The 22138-nt window shown below is 42.9% G+C and overlaps 5 protein-coding genes and 1 non-coding gene across 6 annotated transcripts; 2 read left to right on the top strand and 4 right to left on the bottom strand.

Moving 5' to 3' along the window:
• Positions 1–801: 801 nt before the first annotated feature.
• On the top strand, positions 802–1496 carry LOC113160351 (histone H1-like). The gene has a single exon (XM_026357572.1). The coding sequence runs from the start codon at positions 837–839 to the stop codon at positions 1494–1496; it is 660 nt and encodes a 219-aa protein (XP_026213357.1). The 5' UTR covers positions 802–836.
• A 1975-nt stretch (positions 1497–3471) lies between these two features.
• Positions 3472–3922, bottom strand: LOC113160370 (histone H2A-like). Its single transcript, XM_026357591.1, has one exon. The coding sequence runs from the start codon at positions 3907–3909 to the stop codon at positions 3520–3522; it is 390 nt and encodes a 129-aa protein (XP_026213376.1). The 5' UTR covers positions 3910–3922; the 3' UTR covers positions 3472–3519.
• Positions 3923–7038: 3116 nt separating this feature from the next.
• trnav-cac lies at positions 7039–7111 on the bottom strand. Its single transcript has one exon. It is a non-coding gene; the product is annotated as a tRNA-Val (tRNA).
• An 8197-nt stretch (positions 7112–15308) lies between these two features.
• LOC113160350 (histone H1-like) lies at positions 15309–16850 on the top strand. The gene has a single exon (XM_026357570.1). It carries the CDS (start codon positions 16127–16129, stop codon positions 16784–16786), a length of 660 nt encoding a protein of 219 aa, XP_026213355.1. The 5' UTR covers positions 15309–16126; the 3' UTR covers positions 16787–16850.
• Positions 16851–18331: 1481 nt separating this feature from the next.
• LOC113160378 (histone H2B 1/2-like) lies at positions 18332–18803 on the bottom strand. Its single transcript, XM_026357600.1, has one exon. The coding sequence runs from the start codon at positions 18760–18762 to the stop codon at positions 18391–18393; it is 372 nt and encodes a 123-aa protein (XP_026213385.1). The 5' UTR covers positions 18763–18803; the 3' UTR covers positions 18332–18390.
• Positions 18804–19707: 904 nt separating this feature from the next.
• LOC113160388 (histone H4) lies at positions 19708–20472 on the bottom strand. Its single transcript, XM_026357611.2, has one exon. It carries the CDS (start codon positions 20470–20472, stop codon positions 20161–20163), a length of 312 nt encoding a protein of 103 aa, XP_026213396.1. The 3' UTR covers positions 19708–20160.
• Between the last annotated feature and the right edge of the window lie 1666 nt (positions 20473–22138).

The raw sequence follows: 22138 nt of genomic DNA, 5'->3' as shown, positions 1-22138 counted from the left end.
TTAATTTTAATCTTCAATAATAAATATTACGAAATAGTTTTAGGCCCAGCAACATTTTATTGATTTCATATTAAATAGATGTATTTTTAAATGAGCAGTTCTTCTTAAATGACTCTACAGCCTCTTTAATTCTGCTGTCTGCAGGTTTCCATAAGTAAATCACTGACCGACTGAACTCCTTCACCGTGATGATACATTGATCTGTGTGACACTGTAACTTCTTATTTAGATCGTTAGATCTGAAAATATCAGTCATTCTACAAACAACGTGTTCCAGTTTATTCTTTATCTAGAACAACACTTTTCATTCCAACCTGTTTTCAGTCTGACTGAACTCCACCATGATCCTCATCAGTGTGTTTGCTGCGACCAGAACATCTTCACTTCACTACAACAGGATCATCAGCAGACGGTTGATTTGACTTTCAGTCCCCGAACAAACATGTGGAGCAGCGGAGGAACCGGTTCTGGTGGATTCTGGATCCGTTTCAAGTCCTTTGAGGAGAGAAATGAGCAGAGGAGCGCTCGTCAGGACGCGGAACACGGGGACGTTTGGAGGCTGCACCGACAAAATGCAGCGAACTTCAGACTCGACACGAGCCGAATATGAAGACCCGCATGTCCGCTGTCAGCTCCGCTCACTTTCCGCCCTCGTGTCCGCTCCCACGGGGCTTTTTCTGGGTTTGATCGGTGCAGAGAAAACACAGAGTCCCGGTGTTCACGGCGCACCGAGGAGCCCCGGAGCGGCTGAGTCTCCACGGTCCTCATGCTGTGTTTAAGTGCCGCCTACTGCTCCGGGATTCTCCACACTCCAAGTGAAACGACTCGCAGACAAAATGGCAGAAGAAGCTCCAGCTGCAGCTCCGGCCGCCGCTCCGGCCAAAGCCGCCAAGAAGAAGGCCACCAAGCCCAAGAAGACTGGTCCCAGCGTGGGCGAGCTGATCGTTAAGGCCGTGTCCGCGTCCAAGGAGCGGAGCGGCGTGTCTGCTTCCGCCCTCAAGAAGGCTCTGGCTGCCGGAGGCTACGACGTGGACAAGAACAGAGCCCGCGTCAAGACCGCCATCAAGAGCCTGGTGCTGAAGGGGACTCTGCTCCAGACCAAGGGCGTCGGAGCCTCCGGCTCCTTCAAGATCAACAAGAAGGCGGACACCAAGCCCAAGAAGCCGGCACGCAAACCCGCCGCCGCCGCTCCTAAAGCCAAGAAGCCCGCCGCCAAGAAACCGGCCAAAGCCGCCGCCGCTAAGAAGACCAAAGCTGCGGCAGCGAAGAAGCCGGCAGCCGCCAGCAAGTCCCCGAAGAAGGTCAAGAAACCCGCAGCGGCCAAGAAACCCAAAGCCAAGACCCCCAAGAAGCCCACCAAGAGCCCCAAGAAGGCCGCCAAGAGCCCCAAGAAGGCCGCCAAGAGCCCCAAGAAGGCCACCAAGAGCCCCAAGAAGGCTCCTGCTGCTGCTGCCAAGAAAGCTCCGCTCAAGAAGACAGCGGCCAAGAAGAAGTGAGCAGCTCACAGCAAAGCTGCTCCACTCCAAAAGGCTCTTTTCAGAGCCACACACTCCTTCTCTAAAGACACACACCTCTCACTTCAGCTCACAGAGAAAATTACACACCAGGACAAAACTGGTCCAAATAATAATCAATGAAAATTGAAGTTCAATCATGAAAATCAAACATTACTTTTGACTTTTCATTTAATAAAATAAAGTAAACGGTCCTGGATATAAACGATGGTTTCCTTAACTTCATATTTTGTTGCTCATCCCTCCACCGGTTTCTCTCACTCTCACTGAGACGTCTTCACCTGTCCACAGGTGTTTTGTTTCCCTCCTTGTTGTCTCAGCGTCTTCTCCCGTCGCATGTTTCAGCTCTTTCCACACATGTTCAATAGGAGTTAGTCGCTTCACAATATTCCCCTGATTCGGCCGTTTCTACCCGTGTTTTCCTTTATTATCCCGTCACACTGAGACCAAGCTTTCTGACACTGGACAGAACGTTTTGCTCCACAAAGTCTTGGCAGTCTTGAGATGAACCCTGGGTCCTAAGTCTTCGTCTGCTGTGCTTCATGTTCAGTGTGGTAAACACCATGACACCAAACAGTCCAGTGATTCAACTTCTCCCATTAAATAGTTGTGAAGACATCTGTGATGTTCGTTACAGACACACAGCAGTTGAATAAGTCTCTGTGGTCAAAGGATTTTCAGTCTTTTCTGTGGCTTCATCATTTTTGTCCAGTTTCTTTAGTTTGATTTTATACACTGCTCAAAAAATAAACAACACAATCTAACTCCAAGTCAATCACACTTCTGAGTAATCAAGCTGCTCACTTAGGAAGCCACACTGATTGACAATCAGCTTCACATGCTGTTGTGCAAATGGAAATTATAGGCAATTAGCAAGACACCCCCAATAAAGGGGTGGTTCTGCAGGTAGTGACCAGAGACCACTTCTCAGTTCTTTTGCTTTCTGGCTGATGTTTTGGTCACTTTTGAATGCTAGCGGTTCTTTCACTCTAGTGGTAGCATGAGACGGAGTCTACAACCCACATCAATGCGAGCTGTGGCAAGAAGGTTTGCTGTGTCTGTCAGCGTAGTGTCCAGAGCTCCATCCACCAACACCACGTTCACCACAGACTGTCCAAGAGTTGGCAGATGCTTTAGTCCAGGTCTGGGAGGAGATCCCTCAGGAGACCATCTGCCACCTCATCAGGAGCATGCCCAGGCGTTGTAGGGAGGTCATACAGACACGTGGGGGCCACACACACTTGATTTATTTTAAGGACATTACATCAAAGTTGGATCAGCCTGTAGTGTGTTTTTCCACTTCAGTTTTGAGCGTGACCCCAAATCCAGACCTCCATGGGTTAATACATTTAGTTTCCATTGATATTTTTTGTGATTTTGTTGACGGCACATTCAACTATGAAAACAATAACAATAAAAGAATATTTAATTCAGTCAGATCTAGGTTGTGTTATTTTAGTGTTCCCTTTATTTTTTGAGCAGTGTAAATGTTTCTGTTGAACCAAAACTGAAAAGTAATTTCACACTTTATCAACCATCTGTAAACTGTGTTGTAGAAAACTTTGTGTGACAGCTGCATTAAGAGAAAGATTCAACAGAATATGTTCAGATTACACTGAATCATGTTATTGTTCTACAGTAACCTGGTTAATAAATGTGTTTCTATAAAAGTAATTTTAGTTATTTGTTGTTAGTTTAATGTAACTTCACGTTAAGTGTTATCACATGGTTTGAATGTGGCATTTTGTGTATTATAATTTATCAGCTGAACAAACCATGTTGTCTTCAGCTTATAGTGTTTGAGAACCGCGAAGAATCTAAAAAAAAAAATAAAAATACTAGTTTCTATAAAATGAATTCTACTTGTTGATTTTACGTTTTAACTAAACTGTAACAGTAATTTAAAGTCTATGAATTTAAGAATATGAAGGGAAGTTGTTCTCTAGTTGAGGTGTGTGTGGCTCTGAAAAGAGCCTTTGTGCTGGTGGTCGGAGCCGGTCCCGGTTTACTTGGCCTTGCCGGCGGGTTTCTCGGTCTTCTTGGGCAGCAGCACCGCCTGGATGTTGGGCAGCACGCCGCCCTGAGCGATGGTGACTCCGCCCAGCAGCTTGTTGAGCTCCTCGTCGTTGCGGACAGCCAGCTGCAGGTGACGGGGGATGATCCTGGTCTTCTTGTTGTCGCGGGCAGCGTTTCCAGCCAGCTCCAGGATCTCAGCGGTCAGATACTCCAGGACAGCCGCCAGGTACACGGGAGCTCCGGCGCCGACGCGCTCCGCGTAGTTGCCTTTACGCAGCAGCCTGTGGACACGACCCACGGGGAACTGGAGTCCGGCTCTGGACGAGCGGGTCTTGGCCTTCGCTCTGGCTTTTCCACCGGTCTTTCCGCGGCCTGACATGTTGACTTGGGTCTTTTTCTACAGACGTTGCTCTGAGAAAATGTGGCTCCAACCGACCAAAGCCTCCTTTATACGTCCCCGCAGAGCGCGGGACCCGGACGGTTCCTGCCAGACCAACCAGCAGCAGAGGGCGGCCCGGTTCCCGTCAGACCAACCAGCAGCAGAGGGCGGCCGTCTGCCAGACCAACAGCAGCAGATGGCGGCCCGTCCGTCAGACCAACCAGCAGCAGAGGGCGGCCCGGTTCCCATCAGACCAACCAGCAGCAGAGGGCGGCCCGCTCCGGGTGTTGGGGACATTTTCAAAAGTCTCTTGTCCAATAAGCAGCGGAGATTCAGGCGGGACTCGCTCCTCCAGGCGGAGCTGAGCTGCAGCGTCACCGTGTCCCAGCTGCTCCCCCGGTTTAAGAGCAGCGGCTCCGCTCTCTGCTCCACATTTGTCTTGTTCAGAGCAAACAGTCGAAGAAATGGCCCGAACCAAGCAGACCGCCCGTAAATCCACCGGAGGCAAAGCTCCCAGGAAGCAGCTGGCCACCAAGGCTGCCCGTAAGAGCGCCCCGGCCACCGGCGGAGTCAAGAAGCCCCACCGTTACAGGCCCGGTACCGTGGCTCTCCGAGAGATCCGTCGCTACCAGAAATCCACCGAGCTGCTGATCCGCAAGCTGCCCTTCCAGCGCCTGGTCAGGGAGATCGCTCAGGACTTCAAGACCGACCTGCGCTTCCAGAGCTCGGCCGTCATGGCTCTGCAGGAGGCCAGCGAGGCTTACCTGGTGGGGCTCTTCGAGGACACCAACCTGTGCGCCATCCACGCCAAGAGGGTCACCATCATGCCCAAAGACATCCAGCTGGCCCGACGCATCCGCGGAGAGCGAGCTTAAGGACTCCGCTCCACACCAACCAGCACAAAGGCTCTTTTCAGAGCCACTCACCTGGAACTAAAGATCCACTTCTGTTCCTCATTTTTATCATCTACATTTCTTACAGCTCCAAATGTCCACAATTGGATCAACTTCAAACATTTAACTCATCTCATACTTACACATCAGAGAAAGAGAAGAAATCTATTAAAACTGTTCGTTTCAGTATTTTATAACTCCACTAAATCCATCCTGTCAATAACAAATGCTGCCTGTTATTAGTACACACTCAACCATAAATACAGAATATATGTATTAAAGTAAAGAGCTGTGAAATACAGTCTGGAAGAAGTGCAGGTTAACAGCGATCAATTAATCTTAATTGGTCCAATTTAGCAGAAACGGGGAGAAAACAACGAAAAGCCAAAATATCAAGAAGAGAAACATAAATATACATAATAAACTATAATAATATAATAACTGGATCAACAACAACACTTATAATAGACTTAATGAACTCAGGGAAACTGGCTCCATGACCTGATCAGAACCATTCCTACAGCGGTGGCAGAATAGTCCAAGTTGCATTGGCCACATTGACACTTTGCTGAACCTCAATCTGTTACTGATGGTATTGATACTGATACTCCTGGTGCAGAGGAACCAGATGTTTTCATCTTGGAATCCGTCACAGTCTCAGCAGAGCAGATCAATCTTAGATGAAACGGAAGTGCAGGAAGATGTAGCATCTCGTCCAGGAAAAGTCACATTTCATCTGATTCATGCACCTTGTTATCTCCCAAAGTGGAAATGGGAACAAGATGCCACCACAGCAGCGAGACTCGAGATACGTCTGAACTACTTTCACAGTACAAGACCAGAAAGGTAGTAGTCCTGCCCTTGGTGAATTACAATAACTGCGAACATGTATAGCTGAGTCCATCAGAGAATAGAGTCTCGTTTTAAAGTGTTTGTGAAAACTAAGTGAGAGTTAAGTGAGTTGAAAAGACATTCTGGGAACACAGATGTTACAAGGCTGTTTCAGGATCAACCAGAGCACTCGAGTCCATCCACTTCAGAAATCTTGCTTGAAAGTGTCAATTTCTGGTGGCAGGTAAGAAAATAATATAATTGCGTAGAATAAAAAGCAGGGAGGCCTAGTTAAACAGAATTAGAGGCTGGAGAGCAATTCCAAATAACGTCTAGTTGTTACGATGTTTGCAACACAGATAAACTACATAATCAATAGTGGATTTCATTCATTCATAGAGGATGTGTGCCTGAAGTCCTGCAATCATTCGATTCCTTTTTGGCAGCTCTCCAGAAACAGCTACAGTTAGATTGAGGATTGACTATTCGGCTGGTTTGTAATTTAATATATATATAATCAGTTGCACTCACTCCTGATTAACGTTTTTGTCTGTGTCCTAGTGTGACAGCAGTGCTGAACTAACAGAATAAGAACTAACAAGTGGCGTGTTAGTGTTGTGGGAGGATCACCACCTTCTATGGGGGAGACTGGGGTTCAAATCCTAACTGTGGCCTACCTCCAGTAGGGGTCCTTAGGACCAAGATCTCCTTATGCTTACCCTGCGTACCCCTGTAAGTTGCTTTAGATAAAAGCGTCTGGTAAAGGTAAGTGTTCTGGACCTGGTTTTGTCTTGGGACCTACCGGGTGTCACACAAACCAATTGAAAACTATTCAGTGCCATAAGTTAAGTCTTTCTCTTTCTAGAAATCAGAATTGATTTTATATGAAAGAACAGCAAAATTCTGATGTTCGTATTTAAAGCATGGGTCATTTTACAGTCCCAGGTTTTATAGTTTTTAGTTTTTGGTCAACAATTGAAGGTCATAACACGAACAAGCCAACAAGTCAAGCAGCTGAGGAAAGCACTTAAGGAAGCTATGGTATAGCTGCTTCTAACAGAACGATCAAACATCGTTCCCCTTTTGACGCCAAAGGAATCAGAGGCTGCTCCCAGCTGTGAGGTCAGGTCACATCTTTTTCCATCCGAATTGTAAAAGTATACGTTGCTGATGACCTTAAGTCTTCAAGATTAAAAGAATCAAAGTTATAAAATATCTCCACAAGTTCATCAAACTTTATTCAGGAATACAACATTGTATTGAAATGTTTATCCAAGATGCACTGTTTTATACAGTCTATCCTCGAAAGGATTGTGTGGCGGAGGAATGTTCTCTCGAGGACCAACGATAGAATATGATTCTAGATGTGATCTTGGGTGGAACAGAAAAAACTAAAACAGCAACATGTTTCCGCCCGGTTTCGAACCGGGGACCTTTCGCGTGTGAGGCGAACGTGATAACCACTACACTACGGAAACGGAATAAACAGGACGTGTTCGGGGACATCCAGTGAATCAGTGTCCAAAGAGCTTCCATGATAAATAAACTGGTTTGGATGGAACCACGTGAAAAACTGAACAAAACTAGAAAGTAGAATTCATCATTCAACAACAAAGTAAACTGGAACAAAAAGTGTTGTGGAAACTTTTTAATTTCATATCTGAAAGACAAGAGGAGAAATTGTGTTGGAACAAAACATGATCCAAGTTCAGTTTCCCCTAAACAGTTTGATAACTACCTCCTCCTCTGTTATTTATTTGTCAATCAAGTGAGTCGTATTAAATGTTTACTCTGTTTGAACTTATTACTTGGCTGCAAATCTTTACATTTGATCCTTGTTGTTGTTGATAAAAATATTTATTGGTGTTGAAGTATTGCATTTAATATACAGACAAGGTAATATAAAAAACGATGAGAAGATCATAAGTACATTTAATCACTGTGGCATCTTAATCTTAAAATCATTTTTAAAAATGTAAAAAGAAACGTTTCAACATTTTCGGCAGTGGAAAACGCTCAGATCCGACTTTGATCCAACAAAGAAGATCAGTGAACGATGAGTGGAAGAAGTAGAAGAACTCTGGATAAAGAACAACAGCTGACCTGGTTCTTCTTGGACATTTGACTGTTCACTCTGCACCTTTAAGCTGTTTTATTATTGTTGCTGCTGCTTTTGCTGTTATTTTGTTTAAATTTTTTTTGCTATTAATAATTGATGATATCGTCGTTATATTTATTATTGTTATGAAGTATTGATGTGTTATTTGCACTTTTTTATGTTTAAATGTAAACATTTGTATTATCCTGGAAACTTCAATAAAAATTTGTTAAAAGAAAAAAAAAAAAAAAAAAGAAAAGGCAGCAAAGGACTTGGGAAAGGAGGCGCTAAGCGTCACTGTGAAGTTCTCCAGGACAACATCCAGGGAATCACCAAACCCGCCATCCGCCGCTCACAACATCTGCAGAGCTGAAAAAGTCCACATCAACACAATCACAGAATAACACCAACACAGAAATCTCAGAACTGTGTGTATCTATAGAATATGTGATAGATTGTTCTGTTTTTTTAACTAAACTTGAAACTAGTGATGGACAACTGAAGCCATAGCCGCCTCTAAAGAGCACGACTGAAGCTCTGGCGCTGTTTCAATCCCATGACAGCAATAAAAGTTCAGAAAGGTCTGTGTGGTCATTTAAATGTTTTGTTCAATCAAATAATGATTATATAGTCATTAACATAAAATATGCAGATGCTCTCTCCAATACTCTAAAACACATCATCAATGCAAATTATATTATGGGTTAAATGTTGGTTCAGGGTTTAGTCCCTAACAGGATTAGAGATCCTTTCTACTTTGCAGATGATCAGTGTTTGAAACATTTTATCTTTTGTGTGTGTTTCTAGTGTTTTTAAGGAAAACCTTTAAAGATAATGGTTTGTCATTTGTCATTTGAGGACTTGTATGGTTGATTTGAAATGATTATTTACAGAAGCAGACAAGCAGTTTGTTCTCGTCACAGGTTTTTATTGAGAAATATCATTTTCTCTACTGTCGCAGGCTTCAGTCGGCTCCTCTTCTGGCTGATCAGCTCCCCAGCTTCAGATGCATGATGCTGGGATGCACTGATACTTGCATGCAAGTTTCCACAGCGTTGGATATGAAGTTTTTTGTGCCACCCGGTCTTTCAGGGGAACCTCTGCTCTTGTCAGAATTTGATGGTACTCACAATGAAACTTGTCAAAATACTCTCACTCTCAAAATCTCAAATCTGTAAAACCTGTCAAGCTGTCATTGGCTCAGAATGCATTGAAACACCACAAGCCAATGAAAAGCTTTGAAACATTTTGAAGGAACGAAGCGTGAAGAGAAACATCGGTCACGTGACACTGGTGTTTTTATACAAGCTCGGACACTGCGTTCCGTATCACAGCGCTTCATGAAGAGTGACAGAAGTGCCAAAGTCTCTGTACCATTTGCCCATCACTACTTGACATGGTAATTTCTTATTTAGCTGCTCAACTTTGACAGAAACAGAAGTTCTGTTCTTAGCAGCCAAACCTTTCATACAACATCATCATCAACTCAAGATCAAGAGTTTTTGAGTGATTGTCCACAAAGTCTGCTGGGAGTTTGGGGTACAGCAAACACATGTAACATCTACAAGGTAGACGGGATTCACATCAGTCACAGTTTGACTAGTCACAATTCCAATGAAAGAAATCTCTAATTGATTTTAAAGTACTTCATCTTAGTTTGAGACATCAAGAAACGGTAGGCGTATCGTATCTCTTCCTGTTGTCGACGCTGACGCTGACTCGCTTTTCAGTTGCTCTGTTTGTTTTGCTAAATTTAACAAACTTTAAGCTAAATTCATAGTGTTAGTGAAAAGCACTACTGGCGTAAGAGTTATAACATACATCTGTGTTGCTTAAGGACCATTCATAATACTTATTACTTATTACTCTTGTTTTCTTGTGTTGTGAGGTCTGCTAGCTTAACTCTGTTAGCCATGGCTGCTTCTCCCTCTTCTTCTCCCTCTTCTTCTCCCTCTCCCTCTTCTCCTCCTGCTCTCTCTTGCTCGGTTTGTCACATGTTTAGTTTTTCCTCTGCCTCCTTTAGTGAGAAGGGAATTTGTAATAAATGTAGTTTATTTGCAGCTTTGGAGGCGAGGCTGACTGATTTGGAGACTCGGCTCCGCACCGTGGAAAATAAGCCAGCTAGCCAGGTCCCGGTAGCCGGTGTGGAGCCAGCTAGCGTAGCTCCTGTTATCTGTCCCCCGGCAGTTCCCGAGCAGCCGGGAAGTCAGGCCAGCTGGGTGACGGTTCGTAGGAAGCATAACCCTAGACACTCGCCCAAGGTTCACCACGACCAGGTTCACGTTTCTAACCGGTTTTCCCCACTCAGCAACACACCTGCTGACAAACCCACTCTGGTTATTGGCAGCTCCATAGTCAGAAACGTGAAGTTAGAGACTCCAGCGGCCATAGTCAAGTGTATTCCTGGGGCCAGAGCGGGCGACGTCGAGTCCTATTTAAAACTCCTGTGTAAGGATAAACGTAAATATAGTAAGATAATAATTCACACAGGAGTTAATGTTGAATCGGTGTGTAACTTTGCAAAAACGATGTCGGACTCCGTAGTTTTCTCTGGGCCCCTTCCCAATCTGACCAGTGACGACATGTTTAGCCGCATGACGTCATTCAACCGCTGGCTGTCTAAGTGGTGTCCCACTAACAACGTGGGCTACATAGACAATTGGAAAACGTTTTGGAGAAAACCTGGGCTGATTAGAAGAGACGGCATCCATCCCACTTTAGATGGTGCGTCTCAACTCTCTAGAAATATGACAGAGTTTATTAGACGACCTAAACCCTGACATGTCAGAGTGGAGCCCAGGACGCAGAGACGCAGTCTTACACACCTCTCTGCAGCTTCCTTACAGCCGTCACCCCCCAAAAACTACTATAACCCCATAGAGACAGTGTCTGCTCCCCGAGTACCTAAATTATTTATATCTAAAACTAACACAAGAGGAGTTATTCATAAAAACCTAATAAAAATAAAGACGACTCCTCTCTTAGAACAAAATAACAAGAAAACAATCAAATGTGGACTTTTAAATATCAGATCTCTCTCGTCTAAATCCCTCTTAGTGAATGATTTGATAATTGACCATCAAATAGACTTATTCTGTCTTACTGAAACCTGGCTGCAGCAGGATGAATATGTCTCTCTGAATGAGTCGACCCCCTCAAGTCATGTTAATTATCATGTTCCTAGAAGCACAGGTCGGGGTGGAGGAGTAGCAGCAATCTTCCACTCAAGTTTGTTAATCAACCCCAGACCTAAACATAGTTTGAATTCATTTGAGAGCCTCACTCTTAGCCTCTCTGATCCTAACTGGAAAAATCAAAAGCCAGTCCTGTTTGTTATTGTGTACCGTCCTCCTGTCCCTTACTCTGAGTTTTTAACTGAATTCTCAGAGTTTCTATCTGATTTAGTTCTTAGTGCAGATAAAGTCATTATAGTGGGTGACTTTAATATCCATGTAGATGTTGATGATAACTGCCTCAACACTGCATTTAATTCACTATTAGACTCCATTGGTTTTACCCAAAATGTAAATAAACCCACTCACTGTTTTAACCACACCCTTGATCTTATTCTGACATACGGTGTGGAAGTTGATCAGTTAATAGTTTTTCCCCAAAACCCTCTTTTATCTGACCATTTCTTAATTACATTTGAATTTACAGTACCAGACTTTACTAAACCTACAGATAAGATTCACTACAGTAGATGTTTATGTGAAAATGCTGTTGACAAATTTAAGGAACTGATTCCATCTTTTATTTCAGAGCCATGTACCAACACAGAGGAAGGCAGTTATTTCAATGTTACTCCAGCACAATTGGACTATCTTGTTAATAGTACTGGTGCTTCACTTGGAACAATACTTGATACTGTTGCTCCTCTGAAAAAGAAACTAGTGAGTCAGAGGAAGTTAGTTCCATGGTACAATTCACAAATCCGTAGCTTAAAGCAGAAATCACGTAAGCTGGAAAGGAGGTGGCGTTCCACCAATTTAGATGAATATTGCCTAGCCTGGAAAGATAGTTTAATAATATATAAAAAAGCCCTGCGTAAAGCTAGAACTTCATATTACTCCTCATTAATAGAGGCAAATAAGAACAACCCTAGGTTTCTTTTCAGCACTGTAGCCAGGCTGACAAAGAGTCATAGCTCTGTTGAGCCTAGTATTCCCTCAACTCTCAGCAGCAATGACTTCATGAATTTCTTTACAAATAAAATCATAACTATTAGAGAAAAAATTGATCAGATCCTCCCTGCATATAGCATGGACTGTACAACAACTCTAGATCCACGCTCGTACTTAGACTGCTTCCTCCCTGTAGATCATTCTGAATTAATTTCAGTAATTAATTCCTCTAAACCATCAACATGTGTCTTAGATCCCATCCCAACTAGACTCCTCAAGGATGTCTTACCTTTGATCAGCACGTCCATATTAGATCAGATCAATCTGTCTTTACAAATAGGCTACGTACCACAGGCTTTTAAGGTTGCTGTAGTCAAGCCCCTACTCAAAAAGCCTACTCTGGACTCAGGGGTCTTAGCGAATTATAGACCAATATCCAATCTGCCCTTTATCTCTAAAATCCTTGAAAAGATAGTTTCTAAGCAATTGTACGACCACCTGCGTAGCAATAACTTGTATGAAGATTTCCAGTCAGGATTTAGAGTACATCATAGTACAGAAACAGCACTGGTAAAGGTCACTAATGATCTTCTATTAGCATCAGACAATGGTCTACTCTCTATACTCGTCTTGTTAGATCTTAGTGCTGCATTCGACACTATAGATCACAACATTTTATTACACAGACTGGAACATGTCATTGGAATCAAAGGAACAGCACTAGAGTGGTTTAAATCGTATCTATCGGATAGATTTCAGTTTGTACACGTTAATGATGAGTCTTCCATGCACAGCAAAGTCAGCTATGGAGTTCCACAGGGATCTGTGCTTGGACCGATTCTTTTCACGTTATATATGTCCCCTTTAGGCAATATTATTAGGAAACACTCTATAAATTTCCATTGTTATGCAGATGATACCCAGCTATATTTATCTATGAAACCAGGAGAAACTAATCAATTAGTCAAACTTCAGGAATGCTTAAAAGACATAAAGGCCTGGATGACCTCCAATTTCCTTCTCCTAAATCCGGACAAGACAGAGGTTATACTGTTTGGGCCTAAAAATCTCAGAGACACTATGTCTAAACACATTCTCACCATTGATGACTTAGTTCTGGCCTCAAGTAATACTGTAAGAAACCTCGGAGTTATCTTTGATCAGGATATCTCCTTCACTTCATACATAAAAGAAATCTCTAGAACTGCCTTTTTTCACCTAAGAAACATTGCTAAAATTAGGAGCATCCTGTCCCAAAGTGATGCTGAAAAACTAGTCCATGCATTTGTTACTTCCAGACTGGACTATTGTAATTCCTTATTAATAGTTTGTCCCAATAACTCATTAAAGAGCCTCCAGTTAATCCAAAATGCTGCAGCCAGAGTTCTGACTGGAATTAGCAAGAGAGATCATATTTCTCCAACGTTAGCTTCTCTCCATTGGCTCCCTGTTAAATCCAGAATTGAATTTAAAATTCTTCTCCTAACTTATAAATCCCTTAATAATCAGGCTCCATCTTATCTTAAAGACCTCATAGTTCCATATCTTCCAAACAGAACTCTCCGTTCTCAGACTGTAGGTTTACTTGTGGTTCCTAGAGTTTCCAAATGTAGAATGGGAGGCAGAGCCTTTAGCTACCAAGCCCCTCTCCTGTGGAACCAGCTCCCAGTTCAGGTTCGGGAGGCAGACACCGTCTCTACATTTAAGACTAGACTTAAAACTTTCCTTTTTTATAAAGCTTATAGTTAGAGATGGATCAGGTGACTCTGAACCATCTCTTAGTTATGCTGATATAGGTTATTCTGCTGGGGGACCTCTACTGATAAACTGAGCTCCTCTCCTCTCTCCTTTCTCCTGTATCAATGCAAATGCCCCCATTTCATGTCATTAACTTTGTGTCTTCTCTCTCCTGTAGTTGTGTTTCCTCCTCTCTGTCTCCCTCTCTCTGTACTTTTCTGCAGGTATCCTCGGCCTGGAGCTGTACATCTCCAGAATCCAGTTCATCTGCCCAATGTTCTTGATGCTTGTTGTTGTCTTTATTGCTTGTTGTTGTCTTTATTGCCTGCTGTTCTTTTCTCTCTTCTCTTTCCACTCACCCCAACCGGTCGAGGCAGATGGCCGCCCACTATGAGCCTGGTTCTGCTGGAGGTTTCTTCCTCTAAAGGGAGTTTTTCCTCTCCACTGTTGCCTAAAGCTTGCTCAAATGGGATTGTTGGGTTTTCTCTAATATTTTGTATAAATATTTTCTGTAAGGTCTTAAACCTTACACTGTAAAGTGCCTTGAGATAACTTCTGTTGTAAATTGGCGCTATACAAATAAAATTGAATTGAATTGAATTGAAGAAAAAAACAAATTCATTGTTATTAGGAATTATAGATTATTTCTTACTATTCCAAATGCCATTAAACACATGTGTCATCTGAATTTCACCTAGTTATCATTTAATTAAATTTATCTGGACTTCACAAGGCAAAAGTGTATTGTAGATATCTTAAATTAGTGGTGCAGTCAGTGAGTCATTCTGATTAGTCAGGATGGATTTCAGATATCTTTAATTACACATTTGACTAGTTAGTCATAGCAGATATATCTGGAATATGAGCTGTTTTGTCGCAAAAACGCTAAATTGGTGCCATGGCATTGATGTTATTAATGATATCTACAATAACAAGGAATTGTAACTAGTGGTGTGTATCTTCAAATGTCATTCCTAACGGTCAGAATGCAATTGTAGATAGCTGTAATGATAATTTCATGTTATGTCAAATGTTATTTTATCTTCAAAGTGATCATGGATATTCCGATTCAAACTCTTTAATATTAATACGGCCATACTGGGTCATTAGTGACGACCAACTAAGCTTCACTGACCACGTCTCCCTCCCCATGAGAAAGATCAGCACTTCCCTGATTTGTTGTCTGCTTTGAATGGAAGCATCTAACAACTGAATCTCAATAAAAATAATAATATAATAAATATGATTAATAAATCGAATAGGTCCTGGTCAGTGAACAATACAAAAAGTATAAACAAAGACTAAGAAAACTTGAATAGTTATTGCTCTGACATATCTGTATAACATGTAATAAATACATATTTATGAGTTGTAAATAACAATCAATCCCTCCCACCCACTACAGAGTGTGCTGCTGGACAGAGGAACTCGATCAGCCAGAGAAGTTCTCCAGAGAACCACAGGAGATCCTTTCTACCTGTGAACATCAAACTGTACAATTCCTCCCCCCTCTGTAAGAAGTGGGGAACTGACAATTTCTGTCATCATCACTGTCATTGACCCATTTTCATTCACCTATTTTAATCTATCTCACATATTCTGTATTTGTGTTGATGTGGTTCTTTTCTGGTTGTTGTTGTTTTTCTTTCTGTCTGAGTTGAGAACAAGGCAAAACAATTTGCCTCAGGGATTAATAAAGTTTATTTAATCATGAATCATAAATATCCAGAAATCAGTTGAGACCCATCAAGATTTTATTGATTTCATATTAAAAAGATGTATTTTTAAATGAGCAGTTCTTCTTAAATGACTCTACAGCCTCTTTAATTCTGCTGTCTGCAGGTTTCCATAAGTAAATCACTGACCGACTGAACTCCTTCACCGTGATGATACATTGATCTGTGTGACACTGTAACTTCTTATTTAGATCGTTAGATCTGAAAATATCAGTCATTCTACAAACAACGTGTTCCAGTTTATTCTTTATCTAGAACAACACTTTTCATTCCAACCTGTTTTCAGTCTGACTGAACTCCACCATGATCCTCATCAGTGTGTTTGCTGCGACCAGAACATCTTCACTTCACTACAACAGGATCATCAGCAGACGGTTGATTTGACTTTCAGTCCCCGAACAAACATGTGGAGCAGCGGAGGAACCGGTTCTGGTGGATTCTGGATCCGTTTCAAGTCCTTTGAGGAGAGAAATGAGCAGAGGAGCGCTCGTCAGGACGCGGAACACGGGGACGTTTGGAGGCTTCACCGACAAAATGCAGCGAACTTCAGACTCGACACGAGCCGAATATGAAGACCCGCATGTCCGCTGTCAGCTCCGCTCACTTTCCGCCCTCGTGTCCGCTCCCACGGGGCTTTTTCTGGGTTTGATCGGTGCAGAGAAAACACAGAGTCCCGGTGTTCACAGCGCACCGAGGAGCCCCGGAGCGGCTGAGTCTCCACGGTCCTCATGCTGTGTTTAAGTGCCGCCTCCTGCTCCGGGATTCTCCACACTCCAAGTGAAACGACTCGCAGACAAAATGGCAGAAGAAGCTCCAGCTGCAGCTCCGGCCGCCGCTCCGGCCAAAGCCGCCAAGAAGAAGGCCACCAAGCCCAAGAAGACTGGTCCCAGCGTGGGCGAGCTGATCGTTAAGGCCGTGTCCGCGTCCAAGGAGCGGAGCGGCGTGTCTGCTTCCGCCCTCAAGAAGGCTCTGGCTGCCGGAGGCTACGACGTGGACAAGAACAGAGCCCGCGTCAAGACCGCCATCAAGAGCCTGGTGCTGAAGGGGACTCTGCTCCAGACCAAGGGCGTCGGAGCCTCCGGCTCCTTCAAGATCAACAAGAAGGCGGACACCAAGCCCAAGAAGCCGGCACGCAAACCCGCCGCCGCCGCTCCTAAAGCCAAGAAGCCCGCCGCCAAGAAACCGGCCAAAGCCGCCGCCGCTAAGAAGACCAAAGCTGCGGCAGCGAAGAAGCCGGCAGCCGCCAGCAAGTCCCCGAAGAAGGTCAAGAAACCCGCAGCGGCCAAGAAACCCAAAGCCAAGACCCCCAAGAAGGCCACCAAGAGCCCCAAGAAGGCCGCCAAGAGCCCCAAGAAGGCCGCCAAGAGCCCCAAGAAGGCCGCCAAGAGCCCCAAGAAGGCTCCTGCTGCTGCTGCCAAGAAAGCTCCGCTCAAGAAGACTGCGGCCAAGAAGAAGTGAGCAGCTCACAGCAAAGCTGCTCCACTCAAAAGGCTCTTTTCAGAGCCACACACTCCTTCTCTAAAGACACACACCTCTCACTTCACCTCCTCTCATTTACTCCACTCATCATCATTCTTCTATAGTCAATTATCAATAAATTCAGTATTTTCCTGCTTCTGTTTGTGAACACATGTACAGATGCTTATGTACATCTATTATATGTAAATTGTTTTCTTTAAAACTAGTTTAAAATGTAAACAGTTCTCTACCGATAAATTCGTTACTGACAGATTTCTACACTTTTCAATGTTCCAGTGAGCTTTGTTAGAACCGTAATCTGGAAGAGGAAAAAACTACATAAAGGGACTGATTCTAGAAACAAGGCCTCGTGTCAGAGCCACGCGCCTCATCTAAAGAAGTACAACTACATAATCGACATATGGCATCAAGGATTTTGATGACCACAAGTGAACTAGTTTTTCTTTCTTACTGAAAACATTTGTGTCCGAGATGCACGAAAGATTAAGATTAAGATAATCGTGAAACAACATAGTTTTAAATAATAAGATTTACATGTAACATAAAGATATTTTGTTGCATCTTTCTCTTAATGTAACTGCGACACCTTTCAGAGCATTATTTACAGACATGGACTTAGTTATTGTTTCCTCTCGATTAAAGAAAAACGGAACAAATGTGAAACGTTAAGGTTCATGAAAAGTCTGAAATCATTTTTCAGTAGTGGTTCAAAAGAAGGATTTATAAAATCAACCTTTTTCTTTAAATAAATGAAAACTCAAAAGCAATTTCTAAAAGTTAACTTTTAGTCAATGTTCATTCATTCTTACTTTTAGCAGTTTTTATTCTTTTACATTTTCCCTTTTTTGCTGAGCTGTTGGAGACGTGGACAATTATGGAAAATGAACTGTAATAGACAGTAAAACACTCTGAAGTAAGAAGAACAACAGCTGCACTGGTTCTTACTGAACATTTGACTGCTCATCCTGCACTTTTAGCCCATATTATATTGTTGCTGGTGTTGTTATTCTAATGATATTTATAATATAATTATTACCGTTTTCATGAACATGATTATTGATGTTGTTATAATTATTGTTATCAATGTTGTTTTGCACACGAGCAGTTGTTTTTGAACATTGATTATGATGTTTAAATGTAGATCGACTGTTGCTGGTCATTGTATTATTGTTGGAATTTTAATGATTTGTTCAAAGCAGGTAGAGGTAACAGGCTCCTGTTGCAGCAGTGTTTTTATCCAGGACAGTTAATGAAGGCCTCTCCCCGACAAACACGCTCAGATCCGGTTCTACGTTTGCTTTGCAACATAATGAGTGTGTGGTTAAAATGTGTTGAAGCCGATGAAGCTGGAGCCTTTGAGTGGAAGATGTGGATGAAATGTGTGGTTTCCAGTGAGCATCAGTAATGATTGATGGATTTAGGATGAGTGATTGAAGAAGATGAGACAGAAAGAGAAGGAGAGGATGAAGAGTGAGTGTTGTTGTTTCCTAACGAGCGTTGGTGACAGTGAAGGAACGTTTGTTGTTAGATGAGGTGTTTGGCCCTGAAAAGAGCCTTTGTGTTGATGGAGCTGCAGCAGCAGTTTACTTGGAGCTGGTGTACTTGGTGACGGCCTTGGTTCCCTCGGACACGGCGTGCTTGGCCAGCTCACCGGGCAGCAGGAGGCGGACCGCGGTCTGGATCTCCCTGGAGGTGATGGTGGAGCGCTTGTTGTAGTGCGCCAGGCGGGAGGCCTCCCCGGCGATCCGCTCGAAGATGTCGCTGACGAACGAGTTCATGATGCCCATGGCCTTGGACGAGATGCCGGTGTCGGGGTGGACCTGCTTCAGGACCTTGTACACGTAGATGGCGTAGCTCTCCTTCCTGGTCCTCCTCTTCTTCTTGCCGCTCTTGGTGACGCTCTTAGAGACGGCTTTCTTGGAGCCCTTCTTCGGTGCTTTCACTGGATCAGGCATTTTGGTTCCTCGGTAGATTCTTCCACGGATGAAGTCAGTGACGCCGTGACGGTGGATTTATAGTCGCTTCATGCAAATACGACTGTGCTGTCGCTCTCACACGATTGGCTGTGCACAGCATGCGACTGAGCATGCGCCAGACAGACACCACAGTTCAATGAGAAGTAAATAAATAAAAAGTTTCTCAAATTTAATTAATTGATTCATTTCATTGAGTTGATTCATGTTTAACTTCTCTGATGTCTTTGGACTTCACACAATAGTATCTTACAGGACACATATTATGAAAAATATATCATTTATATTTACTCATTTGATCTGTAAAGAGAAGCAAATATTTGACATTATACAAGAGTTTATATATATATATATATATATATATATATATATGTATATATATATATATATATATATATATATATACATAGTTGCAGAAAATCGTCATCCACCAGTACATATTCGATTTGGCATTATTTCCTCTAACCCTTAAGAGAGGAACCACTTTATATGAACTGATGCTGTCCAAACTCATCAACATCAAGTTCTCCAGAGAACTACAGGAGGTTCTTTTCGCCTTTGTCCATTAAACTGTGCAAATCCTTTCTCCTTTTGTAACGAGGTGGGGAACTAATCTCTTATATGACTGGGGAATAATGAGTTCTCTCAGTGAGTGATTCGTTCATTTGTCACGTGACAGCTGTAGCTACGGGCTGTGGACTGAGAAACAAAGTAACGAATGATGTCTGATATCTGACGTTCATTTGGATTTATGGAATCTTAATTAATTAGTGGTAGTTGTTGTGTAGTTATTTTGTGTATATAATGTAAATTATGTTTGTAAATAAATACTTTGGAAAATTAAAAACATGTTAATTGTGTTATTCTCTTCCATAAAATAATTAAATGTAACATTATTAATAACAACATCGATAAGTTTTTCTCGTCCTTTTCCAGCCGTCACAGCTCAGGCTGCAGCAGCAGTTCACTGTTCGTGGATTTGTCAGCTGAACAAACCATGTTGTCTTCACTATGTAGTGTCTGAGAACCGCGGCCATTTTTACTTCGCCACTAGAGAGCGACACCGAAACCCGCTGTGAAACGAACAAAATGAGTCGTTCAACACAGTTGGACACTCACGGATCTGAGTCAGTTGAAAGAATCGAGTTCCCCTTCTCTAATGATTGATCCCCTTTCATCCTTCGTCCAGATCGTGTTCACTCGTGTCTCCCTGAGTTTCTTCTTGTGTTTGATGGTTGAGACCAACTGTTGTACAACGTGTTTATTGACAGTGAGTGTTCTGTAGAGAACTAAAGGAACCTGTTAAAGGAAGCAGCTCTGTCGATGTTGTGAGCGGCTCTGAAAAGAGCCTTTGGTTGTAGTTGGAGTCCAGGAGCAGGTTTAACCTCCGAAGCCGTACAGAGTGCGGCCCTGTCTCTTGAGGGCGTAGACCACGTCCATGGCGGTCACCGTCTTCCTCTTGGCGTGCTCGGTGTAGGTGACGGCATCACGGATGACGTTCTCCAGGAACACCTTGAGCACCCCGCGGGTCTCCTCGTAGATGAGACCGGAGATGCGCTTGACTCCGCCGCGACGAGCCAGACGTCGGATGGCGGGTTTGGTGATTCCCTGGATGTTGTCCCGGAGAACTTTCCGGTGCCGCTTGGCGCCTCCTTTCCCGAGTCCCTTCCCGCCTTTGCCTCTTCCACTCATCGTTCACCGATCTTCTTCGTCGGATCAAAGTCGGATCTGGAGCTCGGAGTCCGACTGGGGCTTTTTACTGCTGCTCTGCGGACGTGATAGAGGACAGGAGGCGGAGCTCCAGCAGCGGTTGAAGCTTCTTTCTCTTCTTTTCTTTGTTTCGACATAAACTGATGTTTCTCTGAGTTTCTCTGAAGTTCTGTTTATTTCAAAGATACAATCACATTTAATTCGACTCAGACAAATATCACACACAAGTTTCACGAAGAAATTCTTGATACAATGTTGCTGAAGTTTGGTTAAAGTGAAAAAATAAAAGTCTTCATTTGTTTCCATGCGCATTCTGTACTTTCAAAATAAAAGGCCAAAGATTAGACTTTACCACATACTAACAGACAATAATATTAATCCCTAATTTACTGTTTGTCTAATTCAGTCTACAAATAGTTTTTTGACATACAATCATTTAGATTTATGCTGGATTAATGTGTTACTAAGAAAACTAAGTTCTGCAGTTTAAGACTCTGAGAACAACAAGGGTTAATGATTCGTGTCTAAACTGTAATTTACTTAAATTATGATGTGTAGGTACAACACTTCAAACTCACAGTTTCTCCTACGTCCACCGGATGCTGCTGGGAACAAACAGTATCAAGTGAAAACTCACCACAGTTTATCTGGAAGTTGAGTCCTGGAAACTGGACTTCCTTCTAGTTAAGTTGAAACGTGTCGTTACTCATCAAGCAGCTTCTTCAGTCTCTTCCAGATAACTTCACCTGAACGACTGAGAGTCTTCACCGACCTCACTACACATTTTACATAAGTACTAATGCATTTGAACCAAATCAAAGAACCCATTTTGGCTAATAGCTAAGTGCTATAAATAAAAGCTGGTTGTATGTTATGCAACTGTTCAGTTTTTCAGTAACTTAATCAATGATTTGTCTCTGATCTGATTGTGACTGGCTGCTGAACCTCCGTTCCACTTGTTGTTCTTCTCTCAGCTTTTAAGGTCAGACAGAGGTATTGTAAAGAGGTATTAGACGAAATCATAGACAAAGAACAAACGGGCAGTGACAGGACGAGTGATGTGGGATAACTTATGTATCCTGAGAGAAATTATAAATAAAAAAGACGAAAGCAAAGGATTCTTTATTTTAGGCCTGGATCAAAAAAAAGCCTTTAATTATATCTCCAGAGATTATCTCTGGGCTGTTTTGAAAGCATACGGTTTCCCACTTCCATTCATCCAAATGATTAAATGTCTGTATGTTAAGTCCAAAGTCAGAGTGAAGGTTAACGGGGTTTTAACAGACAGCTTCGAGGTCCAGAGAGGCGTGAAGCAGGGCTGCCCTCTGAGCGCGGCTCTCTACGTGTTGGCCATCAGTCCATTAATCCACAGGATGAATAATGACCGTCACATCTCTGGCACACATGTGGTGGACGCGCTCAGGGTGAAGGCCCTGGCTTACGCTGACGACGTTTGTGTTATTATTAAAAATCAGACAGAAACTGATATTTTATGTAGTCACTTGAAATTATATGAAAAAACCGCAGGTGCTAAATTAAATCATAATAAAACAGAAGGAGTTTGGATTGGAGCAGAGAGTGACAAACCAGATATTAACATCCAGGTAAAACCAGAAATTAAAGTTCTGGGTTTAATTATCTGTAATAA

The sequence above is a fragment of the Anabas testudineus genome, chromosome 10 (assembly GCF_900324465.2).
Source record: "Anabas testudineus chromosome 10, fAnaTes1.2, whole genome shotgun sequence".
Lineage (NCBI taxonomy): Eukaryota > Metazoa > Chordata > Actinopteri > Anabantiformes > Anabantidae > Anabas > Anabas testudineus.
The sequence above is the reverse complement of the archived record's forward strand: the minus strand, read 5'-3'. Positions and strand labels throughout refer to the sequence as shown.

What these genes read in the sequence shown, in the direction of transcription:
- LOC113160370 (XM_026357591.1), bottom strand. Translation starts at nt 3,909, where the DNA reads ATGTCAGGCCGCGGAAAGACCGGTGGAAAAGCCAGAGCGAAGGCCAAG.
- LOC113160388 (XM_026357611.2), bottom strand. Translation starts at nt 20,472, where the DNA reads ATGAGTGGAAGAGGCAAAGGCGGGAAGGGACTCGGGAAAGGAGGCGCC.
- LOC113160378 (XM_026357600.1), bottom strand. Translation starts at nt 18,762, where the DNA reads ATGCCTGATCCAGTGAAAGCACCGAAGAAGGGCTCCAAGAAAGCCGTC.
- LOC113160351 (XM_026357572.1), top strand. Translation starts at nt 837, where the DNA reads ATGGCAGAAGAAGCTCCAGCTGCAGCTCCGGCCGCCGCTCCGGCCAAA.
- LOC113160350 (XM_026357570.1), top strand. Translation starts at nt 16,127, where the DNA reads ATGGCAGAAGAAGCTCCAGCTGCAGCTCCGGCCGCCGCTCCGGCCAAA.